The sequence below is a fragment of the Macaca thibetana genome, chromosome X, assembly GCF_024542745.1.
Source record: "Macaca thibetana thibetana isolate TM-01 chromosome X, ASM2454274v1, whole genome shotgun sequence".
NCBI lineage: Eukaryota > Metazoa > Chordata > Mammalia > Primates > Cercopithecidae > Macaca > Macaca thibetana.
Genome location: NC_065598.1, coordinates 98,380,648 through 98,396,002, shown reverse-complemented (window position 1 = coordinate 98,396,002; position 15,355 = coordinate 98,380,648). Strand labels below are relative to the sequence as shown.

At 38.6% G+C, this 15,355-nt stretch overlaps 2 protein-coding genes across 2 annotated transcripts in view; one reads left to right on the top strand and one right to left on the bottom strand.

Moving 5' to 3' along the window:
* Positions 1-15,355, bottom strand: part of LOC126946025 (ras-related protein Rab-40A-like) — a 203,883-nt gene that overhangs the window by 24,855 nt on the left and 163,673 nt on the right. The window contains exons 11-13 of the mRNA XM_050776008.1: positions 15,127-15,210; positions 14,201-14,371; positions 9,904-9,982 (exon numbers count right to left, since the gene is read on the bottom strand). The gene's annotated coding sequence lies outside the window, so the exon portion shown is untranslated. The remainder of the gene's footprint in view (positions 1-9,903; positions 9,983-14,200; positions 14,372-15,126; positions 15,211-15,355) is intronic.
* Positions 4,968-5,693, top strand: LOC126946031 (60S ribosomal protein L10-like). The gene has a single exon (XM_050776018.1). The coding sequence runs from the start codon at positions 5,006-5,008 to the stop codon at positions 5,633-5,635; it is 630 nt and encodes a 209-aa protein (XP_050631975.1). The 5' UTR covers positions 4,968-5,005; the 3' UTR covers positions 5,636-5,693.

Here is a 15,355-nt window from a genome sequence, read left to right as displayed (position 1 = left end):
CCATGAGCATGGGATGTGTTTCCCTTTGTTTGTGTCGTAGATGGCTTTTATTACTGTATGGTATGTCCCTTTTATGCCGATTTTGCTGAGGGTTTTAATCATAAAGAGATGCTGGATTTTGTCGAATGTTTTTTTCCTGCATCTATTGAGATGATCATGTGATTTTTGTTTTAAATCTGTGTATGTGCTGTATCACATTTATGACTTGTGTATATTAAACCATCCCTGCATGAATGGCATGAAACCCACTCGATCATGGTGGATTTTCTTTTTGATATGTTGTTGAATTTGGTTCACTAGTATTTTCTTGAGGATTTTTGCATCTATGTTCATCAGGGATACCAGTCTGTAGCTTTCTTTTTTGTTATGTCCTTCCCTGGTTTTGATATTATGGCGAAACTGGCTTCATAGAATGATTTGGGGGAGGATTCTCTCTTTTTCTATCTTTTGGAATAGTGTCAATAGGATTGGTACCAATTCTTTGAATGTCTGATAGAATTAAACTGTGAATCTGTCTGGTTCTGAACTTTTTTTTTTTTTTTTGTTATTGGCAATCTTTGTATTACTATTTCAATCTCATTGCTTGTTATTTGTATATTCAGAGATTCTATATCTTCCTGGTTTAATCTAGGAGGGTTGTATATTTCCAGGAATTTATCCATCTCCTGTAGGTTCTCTAGTTTATGTGCATAAAAGTGTTCATAGTAGTCTTCAATAATCTTTTGTATTTCTGTGGTATCAGTTGTAATATCTCCCATTTCATTTCTAATTGAGCTTATTTGGACCTTTTCTCTTCTTGGTTAATCTTGCTAATGGTCTATCAGTTTTATTTATCTTTTCAAAGAACCAGCTTTTGTTTCATTTATCTTTTGTATTGTTTTTGTTTGTTTCAGTTTTATTTAGTTCTGCTCTGATCTTCATTATTTCTTTTCTTCTCCTGGGTTTGGGTTTGGACTGTTCTTGTTTTTCTAGTTCCATTAGGTATGATCTTAGATTGTCTATTTGTGCTCTTTCAGACTTTTTGATGTAGGCATTCAATGCTATGAACTATCCTCTTAGCACTGCTTTTGCTGTATCCCAGAGGTTTTGATAGGTTGTGTCACTATTATCTTTCAATTCAAAGAATTTTTAAATTTCCATCTTGATTTCATTGTTGACACAACGATCATTCAGGAGCAGGTTATTTAATTTCCATGTATTTGCATGGCTTTAAGGCTCCTTTTGGAGTTGATTTCCAATTTTATTCCATTGTGGTCTGAGAGAGTACTCGATATAATTTCGATTATCTTAAATTTACTGAGACTTGTTTTGTGGCCTATCATGTGGTCTAACTCGGAGAATGTTCCATGTACTAATGGATAGAATATATATTCTGTAGTTGTTAGGTAGACTATTCTGTAAATATCTGTTAAGTCCATTTGTTATAGGGTATAGTTTAAGTCCATTGTTTCTTTTTTGACTTTCTGTCTTGATGACCTGTCTAGTGCTGTCAGTGAAGTATTAAAGTCTCCCACTTTTACTGTGTTGCCATCTGTTTCATTTCTTAGGTCTAGTAGTAACTGCTTTATAAATTGAAAGGTCCAGTGTTAGGTGCATATATATTCAGAATTGTGATATTTTCCTGTTGGACTAGTCCTTTTATCATTATATAATGTCCCTCTTTTTTAACTTCTGTTGCCTTAAAGTTTGTTTTGTCTGATGTGAGAATAGCTACTCTTGCTCACTTTTGGTGTCCATTTGCATGGAATATATTTTTCTATCCCTTTACCTTAAGTTTATATGAGTCCTTATGTGTTACGTGAATCTCCTGAAGACAGCAGAAACTAGGTTGGTGAATTCTTATCCATTCTGTCATTCTGTATTTTTTAAGTGCAGCATTTAGGCTATTTACATTCAATGTTAGTATTGAGATGTGAGGTACTATTTTATTCATTGTGCTATTTGTTGCCTGTATATTTATTTATTTTGTTTGTTTGTTTTTGCATTGTGTTACTGTCATATAGGTCCTGTGAGATTTATGCTTTAGGGAGAGTCTATTTTGGTATATTTTGAGGATTTGTTTTAATATTTAGAGCTCTTTTTAGCAGTTCTTGTACTGCTGGCTTGGGAGTGGTGAATTCTCTCAGCATTTGTTTGTCTGGGAAAGACTATATCTTTCCTTCATTTATGAAGCTTAGTTTCTCTGCATACAAAATTCGTGGCTGATAATTGTTTTGCTTAAGGAGGCTAAAAAAAGGACCCGAATTCATTCTAGCTTGTAGGGTTTCTGCTGAGAAATCTGCTGTTAATCTGATAGGTTTTCCTTTATAGATTACCTGATGCTTTTGCCTCATAGCTCTTAAGATTCTTTCCTTTGTCTTGACTTTAGATAACTTCATGACTATGTTCCTAGGCAATTATCTTTTTTTGCAATGAATTTCCCAGGTATTCTTTGAACTTCTTGTATTTGTCCAGATCTCTAGCAAGGCTGGGGAAGTTTTCTTTGATTATTCCCTCAAATATGTTTTCCGAACTTTTAGATTTCTCTTCTTCCTCAGGAACACTAATTGTTCTTAGGTTTGGACATTTAACATAGTCCCAAACTTCTTGGATGCTTTATTCATTTTTCTTAAATTCTTTTTTCTTTGTCTTTGATGGATTGGGTTAATTGGAAAGCCTTGTCTTTGAGCTCTGAAGTTCTTCCTTCTGCTTGTTTGATTCTATTGCTGAGACTTTCCAGTGCATTTTGCATTTCTCTATGTGTGCCCCTGATTTCCCGAAATTGTAATTGTTTTTTTATTTATGCTGTTTCACTGAAGAATTTTCGTTTTGTATCCTATATCATGTTATTGATTTATTTAAGTTGGACTTCATCTTTCTCTGTTGCCTCTTTTATTAGCTTAATAATCAACCTTCTGAATTCTTTCTCTGGCTATTCCAGGATTTCATCTTGGTTTGGATCCATCGCTGGTGAGCTGGTGCAATCTTTTGGGGATATTAAAGAAACTTGTTTTGTCGTATTATCAGAAATTTTTTTCTCGTTCTTTCTCATTTGGGCAGACTATGTCAGAGGGAAGATCTGGAATTCAAGAGCTGCTGTTCAGATTCTTTTGTCCCATGGGGTGCTCCCTTGATGTGGTGTTCTCCCCCTTCCCCTATAAATGGGGCTTCCTGAGAGCCAAACTGTCATGATTGTTTTTGCTCTTCTGGGTCTAGCCACCCAGTGGAGCTACTGGGCTCTGGGCTGGTCCTGGAGAGTGTCTGGAAAGAGTCCTGTGATGTGATCCATCTTCAGGTTCTGCAGCCAGTGGAGGTAGCAGGGGAGTGAAGTGGACTCTGTAAGGGTCCTTGGTTGTATTTTGGTTTAGTGTGCTGGTTTTGTGTTGGTTGGCCTCCAGCTAGGAGGTGGTGCTTTCAAGAGTGCATCAGCTGTGTCCTGTAGAGAGGATGCCAACTTTCCCTAGGGAGAGCTGGTTAAGTATTCAGATTTCTCAGGCGGTGGGCAGGGCCACAGAACTCCCAAGAGATTCTGACCTTGGTCTTTGGCTACCAGGGTGGGTAGAGATAGACCACCAGGTAGAGGCAGGGATAGGCGTGGCTGAGCTCAGCCTCTCCTTGGGTGCGGCTTGCTGTGGCTGCTGTGGGGGATGGGGGTGTGATATCTGGTCCAATGGAGTTATATTCCCAGGGGGATTATGGCTGCTTCTGCTGAATCATACAGTTTGCCAGCAAGTGGGGGGAAAGTCAGCAGTCATGGGCCTCAGCCTGCTCCCACACAGCCTGCAGTCCTAAAGGCCAGTGTCACTCCCACTGTGCCCCGCAACAGCAATGAGTCTATGTCAGGGCAACCAGTGACTAGGGCTGAGAACTTGTCCCAGACCACCAGCTTCCCCGCTGACAAAGCAAGCAGACTCAGTTTTTCGGTATCTCAGGGGGCCTGCAGCAGTGATCCAGTTTCTTCAAAGGGTCTGTGAATTCTCTCAGCTATCCTGGTATGTTCCTGCAGTACTTCTTAGAGCAAAGGTTTACAGTTTGAGTCTCCACAGGCTGCTCTGTCCATCTGAGCAGGAACTTCAAGCTAGTCCTGCCTCCTATCTGCCATCTTGCCCCCGTGCATTTATCTGAAATCAAAATACTTCTAATAAAAGTATTACACTCTTAATATTCCAGTATGAAAGTTCCTTTCTGCCTACATTAGAAATAATGTGAATCTTTACTAATCTGATAGGCAAAAAAATCATCTCTCATCATTGTTTCAATATAACTCATTTTTGCGCTCTTCTGAAATTTCATCCTGTGGATGTGACATAATCAATTTTCACAACCCCATGTTATTCAGTGCGTTCCAATATTCCCTATTATCTACACGATGCGGATGGCATTTTTTCAGAGTCTGTGTACTGGTAGTGGGTGTAATCCAGGGCACAGTTCCCTTGGCTATTTGCTCTGGTGAGCTGAATGGGTCCCCTTGGAGTCCAGCAACTATGTTGAGGGAATTGTAATATTGTGATAACAGAACCTGGTTGATGTAGGAGTGTGTGTGTGTGTATGTGTGTGTGCTGACAACCACATTTCCCTTTACTTCCTTCTGGATTCTTTGTGTCTTTGCATCTCATTTGGTTTCCCTTTCCAAATTCAAGCCCAAAAGTGAAAACAGGGAAATATGAGGATGGCAGTACTTGTAACCAGATCTTTATCAACATTCTTCACTAAGTCCTGAAGATAAACATATAAAAGGAAATGCTAGCACAAAGGGTGTGAGCCTATGTAGGCCTTGATAAGTATTGCTCTACAGACACTCATAAAGTAGTGCCATTTAGACTCCCCAAGTACAGGGAGGTGAGAAAGGCTATAGAGGAATGAACTGACAAGGTACTGCAGAGGAAAGGCCCTGGACTCTGCGGTAGACACACATATTGGTCATTTGTCTATTTTTGGTTTTGTTGTCTTTTTAGGTCTTAGCCATAAAATTTTTGCCTAGATCTCTCTTTCCCTTCAGCGCGCCACTGAGGATCCTGGTGTCGCCATGGGCCGCCGCCCCGCCCGTTGTTACCGGTATTGTAAGAACAAGCCATACCCAAAGTCTCGCTTCTGCCGAGGTGTCCCTGATGCCAAGATTCGCATCTTTGACCTGGGGTGGAAGAAGGCAAAAGTGGATGAGTTTCCGCTCTGTGGCCACATGGTGTCAGATGAATATGAGCAGCTGTCCTCTGAAGCCCTGGAGGCTGCCCGAATTTGTGCCAATAAGTACATGGTAAAAAGGTGTGGCAAGGATGGCTTCCATATCCGGGTGTGGCTCCATCCCTTCCACGTCATCCGCATCAACAAGATGTTGTCCTGTGCTGGGGCTGACAGGCTCCAAACAGGCATGCGAGGTGCTTTTGGAAAGCCCCAGGGCACTGTGGCCAGGGTTTACATTGGCCAAGTTATCATGTCCATCCGCACCAAGCTGCAGAACAAGGAGCATGTGATTGAGGCCCTGCACAGGGCCAAGTTCAAGTTTCCTGGCCGCCAGAAGAAGTGGGGCTTCACCAAGTTCAATGCTGATGAATTTGAAGACATGGTGGCTGAAAAGCGGCTCATCCCAGATGGCTGTGGGGTCAAGTACATCCCCAATCGTGGTCCTCTGAACAAATGGCGGGCCCTGCACTCATGAGGGCTTCCAATATGCTGCCCCCACTTAATACTCACCAATAAATTCTACTTCCTGTCCAGAAAAAAAAAAATTTTTTTTTGCCTAGATCAATGTACTTAAGTGTTTACCCCAGGTTTCTGTCTAGTACTCTTATAGTTTCCGGTCTTACATTTAAGTCTTTAATCGATCTTGAGTTGATTTCTGTGTAAGATGAGAGACAGAGGTGCAGTTTCATTCTTTTGCATATGCATATCCAATTTTCCCAATACCATTTATTGAGGAGGATGTCCTTTCCTCAACATATGTTCTTGGTGCCTTTGTTGAAAATCAGTTTTGTGTGTAAACATGTGGATTTATTTCTGTGTTCTCTATTCTGTTCCATTGGTCTTTGTGTCTGTTTTCATACCAATACCATATAGTAATCAAAACATGATTACTATAGCCTTGTAATATACTTTGAAGTCAAGTAGTGTGATGCCTCCGGCTCTGTTCTTTTTGGTCTGGATTGGTTTGGTTATCTGGGTTCCTTTGCGGTTGCACATCAATTTTAGGATTGTTTTTTCTATTTCTGTGAAAAATGTCATTGGTACTTTGATAAGGATTGCATTGAATCTGCAGATTACTTTTGGCAGTATGGTCACTTTAATTATATTAATTCTTCCAGTCCATGAGCATAGAATATCTTTCCATTTGCTTGTGTCTTCTTCAGTTTCTTTCATCAGTGTTTTGTAGTTTTCCTTGTAGAGGTCTTTCACCTACTTGGTTAAATTTATTCCTAGGTTATTTTTGGTAGCTATTTCAAGTAGGCATGTCTTTTTAATTTCTTTCTCAGCCATTTCATCATCAGCTATTTCATCAATGGTGCATATAAACACTACCGATTTTTGTATATTGAGGTTCTATCCTACAACTTTATTGTATTTATCAAATTTGAGAGGGTTTTGATGGAGCCATTAGGTTTTTCTAGATACAAAATTATACATTTGCAAAGAGGAACAAATGCAAAGATATCCGACTTGGATATCTGTTATTTCTCTTGTCTGATTGCTCTGGCTAGGTCTTCCAGTACTATGTTGAATAGTAGTGATGAAGGTGAAAAAACAAGATCCTTGTCTTGTTCCAGGTCTTAGATGAAACGGTTTCAGCTTTTCCCCATTCATTATGATAGCTGTGAGTTTATCATATATGGTTTTTATTATTTTGAGGTATGTTCTTTCGATGCCTAGTTTCTTGAGAGTTTTTATCATGAAGGGATGATGAATTTTATCAAATGCTTTCTATGGATTGGTTGAGATGATCATACGGTTTTTGTACTTCATTCTGTTGATGGAATTACTGTATTATGTTTATTGATTTGCATATGTTGAACCATTTTTGCATCCCTGGTATAAATCCCACTTGTTCATGGCATATTATCTTTTTGATGTGCTGTTGGATTCAGGTTGCTAGTATTTTGCTAAGAACTTCTGCATCTATTTTCATCAGGGTTATTGGCCTGTAGTTTTCTTTTTTGTTGAGTCCTTGTCTGGTTTTTAATATCATAATAATGCTGCTCTCATAAAATGAGTTAGGGAGAATTCCCTCCTCTTCAATGTTTTTTCAGCTGTTTGAATATAACTTGCGTTAGTTCTTCTTTGAAGGTTTGATAGAATTCATCAGAGAAACCACCCAGGCCTGGGCTTTTCTCTGTTGGAGGATTTTTATTACTGATTCAATCTCATTACTTATTGTGGTCTGTTCAGGTTTTCTATTTCTTCCTGATTCAATCTTGGTAGGTTGCATACGTCCAGGAATTTATTTATTTCCTCTAGGCTTTCCAATTTGGTGGTATATAATTGTTTATAATAGTCTCTGAATGATTATTTGTATTTCCATGTTATCAGTTGTAGTGTCTCCTTTTTCATTTCTGATGTTTATTTGTGTCTTCTCTTTTTTTTTCTTGGTTAGTCTAGCTGGCGGTTTATCAATTTTTTATCTTTTCAGAAATCCAACTCTTTGTTTCATTAAAACTTTGTATATTTTTAGTTTCTATTTTGTTTAGTTTGGCTCTGACTTTTACTGTTTCCTTCCTTCTACTCATTTGGGATTTGGTTTGTTTTTCCTTATTTAGTTCCTTGAGGTGTACAGTTAGATTGATTATTTGGAATCTTTTGCCTTTTTTGATGAAGGCATCTATTGCTGTAAATTTTTCTCTTAGCACTGCTTTTGCTGTAGCTCATAGATTTTGATATGCTGTGTTTCCATTTTCATTTGTTTCAAGTAACTTTTTGATTTCCTTCATAATTTTTTTTCTTGACTCAGTGGTCATTCTGGAGCATGCTGTTTGTTTAATTTCCACATATTTGTAGTTTCCCAGGTTCCTCTTGTTACTGATTTCTACTTTTATTCCATTTTTGTCTGAGAACATACTTGATATGATTTTGATTTTTTAAATTTATTGAGACTTGTTTTGTGTCCTTCTACTTAACTACTTCTTACACCATTAAATAGAATACAGTAATAGCTATTTCAAATTAATGAACATAATACACATTATTTTTGTCAATCTGTTCAAAAGTATATTGTCTAAATATTCATCAAAATACTTTTATTCCTGAATACCAAATTTCAAATATACAAAAGCACATTTATGAATTGTAATTAATCTTCACCTCTCACTAGCTCAACTCCTACCTCCTGACCCAAAATGTCTGTTGTCCATAGAATGGTGCACACATTCCAGACATGTTTCTGTGGATGCGGTGCACATGACCATGTCCACCTACACATGCATATAATCTTTGCCAAAAAGTGTGATCACATTAATCATCTCCTTTTGCAACCTGTCTTTTCCATTTAATATTCTTCTGAGGATTTATATTAGCATCTTATTAGTTCTTACATTTTAACATAATCAACAAGTTCATTGTTCATGTCTATATCTATTGGAATTGTATGTCAAAATTAGTTGCCAACTGCTTTGTTACTGAGCTTGCCCTATAAATTGTGGATGCTAATCTAACATCTGAGATGTAGTTTGAAAATGTTTCCCCATTATTTTATAGAAATTCTTAGTGTTATTTTCATTTAGAACGTGTTTTCAACTTCAATAATATGAATAAGATATATACAGATTGTAATTTAAAAAGAAATACTGGTGAAGAACACCTTAGGGCGTGTGTACTGTCGGCCTTGAGAAAAATACGAGCATTGAGAGTCCTGGAGATATCAAGACAAAAATGGAAAAATACTTTAAGTAATTCTAGAGTTAGCTGCTGATCTGGAGAGAAAAGAGTTTTCTCCCCGATTTACATAAACTTTCCCAAAGTACCATAATATGAATAATGGTCAAAGTGATAGGTACCTTGAATAGCAGTTAAGATTAAAGGAGATGAAATATAAAGTGCATTTGCTTACAGTAGTTTAGTGTATGTTAATTTCCTTCTCTCAAGCTCCCCTGTCCCAAGGCCAATACTTGAGCTTCTGCCTGAGCCCACTCACTACTTCGAGGAGCAACCAACTTGTGTGGCCCTACACCCAGGTCTCCTGGCATAAATGGCGGGATTTAATCTTCTCTATCTTCTTCATCACCCAGAGGGGTTGTGGAGTGAGGATGCATTGGTCCACAATAGCAGAGGGGTGGAATCTGACCATTTCTCAAGCCCTGGAAGCCCATCTTCTAAAAGGGAGGCTACTCAGGGCTGTCTATGGATGATGAGGGATGGAACCTCATTCCAATCCTACCACCTATCTGGAGAAACTTAGGCTCTGAAAGCCTGAGTTTGGCCATCTATGAAATGGGATTGACCATACCATCCTCACAGTGCTGTCCTGAGGGGTAAATGAGAAAACCTGTCCAGAGTATATGGCATACAGTGGGACTTCAATGGCCTTTAAATGTTGGGACACAGCACTAGGGGATGGGTGAGCCTCAGGGCTAAGGAGGCATTGTGAAAAATCATTTCTCATTGTTTCTCTTTATGAGAAAACAGGTATCTAGTTGAAGAAAGCAAATGTCCCTGTGATATGCCTTGAGTTCAAAGATTTGTAGACAGTTGTTTCTGTACTTCCTGGGCATTATCAGAAGCTCATAAGAGCTGTTCAACATCATGCCCCCGAGCTGACCCAAATCCAGCTCCCCATGCTGGAAAAACAGGCATATCTTTGAATTCACATGTTGAGCTCAGAAATCGGTAACACCAGGGTAGCAAAAAGTTGTGTTTGCCTAATGGCTGTTCCTGGACTGGTCAGTATGGTTTTGGGCTCTTTAGTTTTTGTTTTTTTTTTTAAGGAAAAATTTGGACCCATACCGCAGTCACCAGTGCAGAGTCTTCAGATCATGCAGTACTCAGCCACATCACTTCAGGTTTTCGGTCATCTGCTGCCTCCCTTAGAGACAAAAATCCAATAGTTACTAGCAAGTCTTTGACACATGATATAGTTTGGCTGTGTCCCCACCCAAATCTCACCTTGAATTGTAATAATCCCCACATGTCAAGTGCAGGGCCAGGTGGAGATAATTGAATCATAAGGGCAGTTTATACCACACTGTTCTCATAGTAGTGAATAAGTCTCACGAGATCTGATGGTTTTATAAATGGGAGTTTCCCTGCAGAAGCTCCCTTGCCTGCCACCATGTAAGATGTGTTTTTGCCTTCTGCTATGATTGTGGGGCTTCCCCAGCCATGTGGAACTGTGAGTCAATTAAACCTCTTTCCTTTATAAATTACCTAGTCTCCATTATGTCTTTATTAGCAGCATGAGAACAGACTAATATAACACACAATTGTCCAGTTTTTAATTAGCTAACAACTAAATATTTACAGAGCCCAGAACTCATGCTATTCCACTGGAGGTACCTCATGAACCCTAAAGTCGAATTAACTGGGTAAGAAAGGAAATTAATATATGGGTGACTTCATTGTTTAAATCTGAGATGAGATGGTTCTTCTCATTAATTTTTAAACTTGATCGGGTTTCAAAAAATTGATGATTTTCAAAAATCCCTCCTTGGACCTCTCATCACCTATTCAACCACATGATAGAGATACCACTCCTCTCCCTCTCCCCCTCTCTCTCTCTGGCGCTCGCTCTCTGTCTGTCTGTCTCTGTGTGTGTGTGTGTGTGTGTGTGTGTGTGTGTGTGTGTGTGTGTGTACGTGTATGTGTCCTCCCCCATTGGATTCTCTCTTCTCCTTCAAATTCAAAGTTCCACAAAGAGTTTTATACATTCCTTGTTAATACTCTCCACTTTTGACTGACTCTTTATCTCATTACACTATGGATTCTGTCCCCAGGATCATCAATTAACACATATGAATTAAAACTCTTTTGAGGCCGGGTGCGGTGGCTCACGCTTGTAATCCCAGCACTTTGGGAGGCTGAGATGGGCGGATCACGAGGTCAGGAGATCAAGACCATCCTGGCTAACATGGTGAAATCCCGTCTCTACTAAAAATACAAATAATTAGCCGGGCGTGGTGGCAGGCGCCTGTAGTCCCAGCTACTCGGGAGGCTGAGGCAGGAGAATGGCATGAACCCAGGAGGCGGAGCTTGCAGTGAGCCAAGATGGTGCCACTGCACTCCAACCTGGGCGACAGAGCGATACTCCGTCTCGAAAAAAAAAAAAAAAAAAAAGAAAAACAAACAAACAACAAAAAAACTCTTTTGAAATACCTTCCTTGTGCAATCAAAAATAACAAATGGAAAGTACAATATACTCATACTGAGCAATTGTGATACAAAATCAGATCAAGCTCTAAATGATATGCATCCCTGAACTAATCAATGGATTTGGGTAGTAGCCTGGACATACGAAAATCAACTCAGGGAATCACTGTCTTCTTTCACCAGCATGACCCAGTTTAGATTCCAGATAGACAGGGTAAGCCTACATGAATTATAGTTTGGATTAAAGATAGAAAATTAGGTCTGGGCAAATGGAAGGTATTTCATGTCAGGAAACACTGAGACATTATTTTAGGCTAGTTAGCTTCAGGGAAGCGCTAAGATTTTGAATTCATCAGGGAATAAAGAGGTTTGAAAAATGGTATCTGCAGATTTTGTTGGAGCTCCCCACAGCATATAAACTGAGAAAATGGGTGTGTCTGCTTCAGTGAGTCTGAGAGACAGTATAAATGACAAATAGGCATATATGGTAGGTCCCTCTATTAAGATGTGAATGTGTGTTTGTTCTCCTCATGTTTCTTCCTTTCTCCTATTTCATGAGGTAGCCAGGTATTTAGGGATGAAACCACGTCAGAAAACAATATCATATTTCACTTACAGATATATGCATATGTAATAAAAGTATAGAAAAATGTCTTAAAAATGTAAAACCTAAATTATACATTGTGGTCACCTGTGGGAAAGAAGGCAGCTGAGGTAATAAGAGAAGACTTTAAAGTGTGTTTGACTCACCTATGAAGGTTTTATATGTTGACATGAGTATGTAGAAGTCTGTTGTATTCTATAATTTTTTGTGTTACTTTAAGATTTCATAACAACCACTATTTCTCTGAGACTTAATTCTGATTTTAAAAAGATCCATACCAATTAAGAAATTCAGGGAAATATAATCAAGTCCAGATATATAATTAATCAATAACCCCATCACTGGTTAATTTTTAAACTTTTTTTTGTATTAATGCTCATTTCATTCTCTATGCATGCATATTTAATGTTTGTATACTAAATATGGGTTTCATTAATTTGAAGACTCAACATTTGCTAAAGATCATGAAAGCAGTTATTAAATGTACACACATTTTCTACCTGATCTATCTGACTCCAAAGCCCACATCCCTAACCACTGGGTATACAAGGAAAGATCTGGTACTTAGGACCCAGGTCTCCTGGTTTCAGTCTGTTTTATAGCAGACTCATCTTCATGCTCTGTCATTCGGTGCTGTCTCCTTTCCAGAGCTTAATGAAAAGCTGCTATTCCAATGTCCAAATGGAAGGTAAAAGAAGGTAGCAAGAAAGGATATAAACAAAATGTAATGAGGGGATGATTTTCCTTCTTCTCCACTGCATTGTCAGGTTACCTGTGCTACAAAGAAGAGACAGCAAAGCCCGCCGTCCCTCCCTCTCTCTCTCTTTCCCCCTCCCTCCCTACCTTCCTCCCTTCCTCTCTTTCTTTTTTCAGGGTCTTGCTTTGTTGCCCAGGCTGAGTGCAGAGAGAAAATAAATCAAAGTGTGGAGAGACTGTGACCCTGTGAAAAGAGTGTTCTGGTGAAGAATGTGACTTCAGGAGGAAGCATAAACCCACTGCCAGATGGGAGCCTATGGGACCTGGGGTTAGAGAAAAACTAAACTAAAGTAGGTGTAAGATTAACCTGGGTTAATTTTATGGCTATGTTTTTTTCGGAAATATTTCTTAAGTAACATATTTTAGGAGCCACATTTTTATCATAAATGTATTCCACACTCGTCTTTGCAAAAGGTTAATATTGAGTCAAGCGCAGAATTTAAAAACTATTAATACCCAGTGTTAAAGCAAACTAAATATGACCTGAGAAGGACTCCGTACTTCTATATTTGAGTCCTTGTGGATGAACTGTAACCTAGCTTAATAGGCAAAATTGAAAACGTAACTTCGGAGTATGTGCCTGTAACAATAGCTAACTCTTGGCCAATCCCAGCGGCCGTACTTCAACCATTCGTGTACTGCGGAGTGTTCAAACTGGGTTTAAACAAGGCAAACACCAAGCTATAATCAATCCAGCCATTCTGTACCTCACTTCCAATTTCTGTACATCATTTCCCTTTATTGGTCTATAAATCTTTTTCCACCATATGGCTGTGCTAGAGTCTCCATGAATCTGCTGTGATTCTGGGGGCTGCCCAATTCACGAATTGTTCATTGTTCAAAGTCCTTTAAATTTAATTTGGCTGAAGTTTTTCTTTTATCATCAGTATTCCTATCCTTATTGAAATTTACATCATGCTACTTTGTTTTTTTATACATGTATATAAGCAAATGTAATGGACACACACACATTACATTTTATATAATGGCTATACTATATATGGAGCTTGGTATTCTGGGTTTTTATTTTCATTTCTACTTCTATTTGAACTTTTATACAAAGTACTAATATGTGGATGAATCATTCTGATTAAATTACAAGATATATAATCTAACTTTGCCTTTTAATGAACCAGCTGACCCAACCCCAATTTTCAAACAATGCATCTGATTGGAAATGCCATATCTACATTGCATATTAAATGTAATATATATATATGGGTCTCTTCATGAGCTTTCTACAGACATCCTTTAATCTGTATGTCAAAGACTCCATCAGTTACAAAAGCAAAGTTTCACGGAACATTGCAATACCTGACAGTGTAATCCTGATTCCTATCATTCACCCTTTGGATGAATGGTGCAATAATAAAACAAAATAAACAATAATAAAAATGCCAGCAATTGTAGGATACATGATAGATAAATTATTTGTTCTAGATTATGCAACCATCGAGTGATAGTTCCCAGACTCAAATCCAAGTCCTTCTCACCCCAAAGCCCACACAGCTAACCACTGTTCCTATAATAAATGTCCTTCTGTGGTAGACTAGAGGCTGACAAAAGAACAGGACTCACTCCAGGTCCTGTGGTCACTTTACAGGTCTGGCAACTAGGATACAGGTTCAATGACCCCCATCTTCTGTCCAGCTATTATTCTTTGCTCTTCTTTAATATTCCTTCTTTCTGGGGCTCAATAAATTCATTCACCATGTCACACTAGGATGAAAATAGGAGATCAGAAAGTACCTGGAATCAAAAGAATAACGAGATACAACCAACATTCACTGCTTGTCACCATGTTTCCAGATCCTCTCGTTTCAAATCTTTTATTTTATGCAGCACAGATGTATTCTTCCAGGGCCAGCAATCTCTAAGAATGTACCCCGAAAGATACAATTAAAAAAGACAAAAGGCATAAACACAAGGCAATTCATGGTAGAACAATTTGTAACAGGACAAGACTAGAAATGAGACAGATATCCATCAATAAGGAATTGATTGAATAATCTAAGGTACATCTACATCCCAGAGTTTTATGGAGGTAAAACAAGCTATGAGAACTCCCCCTTCTACTCCTTTGTAATGATTTTCAGCATATATTGTTAACTGAAGAAAGGTGCAGAAAAATGTGTTGAGTCACTGCTGTCCAATATAGTAGACATTGTCCACATATGGCCATTTACATTTAAGTTGATTAAACATACATGAAACTAAAAGTTCAGTTCCATTCAACACGTTTCAGGTGTTCAACCGCCACAGTTGCCATTAGCTATTGTATTGAACAATGTAGACAGTATATATCATCTCTATAGAAATTAAAAGGATTTTTCTGTTATTCCCACATACAGCTTTCTATTCAGCATATGAAGAGGCTGGAACATCTAGTGGACTTCTGTATCCCTTTAACCTGGAATGCCTCCTTTTTCAACCCAGAGTTTCAGAACGCTCTATAGGGTATGTATGCATGGGCCACAGCCCCTCCCTCCCACCTTCCTGCTCACCGATGTTCAAGCTGTAGTTCAAGCTTCTGTCATGAGGGGGGCGCCATTGTACCACCATTATAGAACTCTTCTGCAAAGACGTGTCTGCAAGGAGCAAAAAATATAATACTTCCCTTAAACCACAGCTTATGAGCCTAAGTGCAGAATGATTCATTCTAATTCTGTCAAAAAAAAAAAGAACAACTGGTAAGTGTAAAAGAAGACTGCAAATACATATATGGTGGGGCAT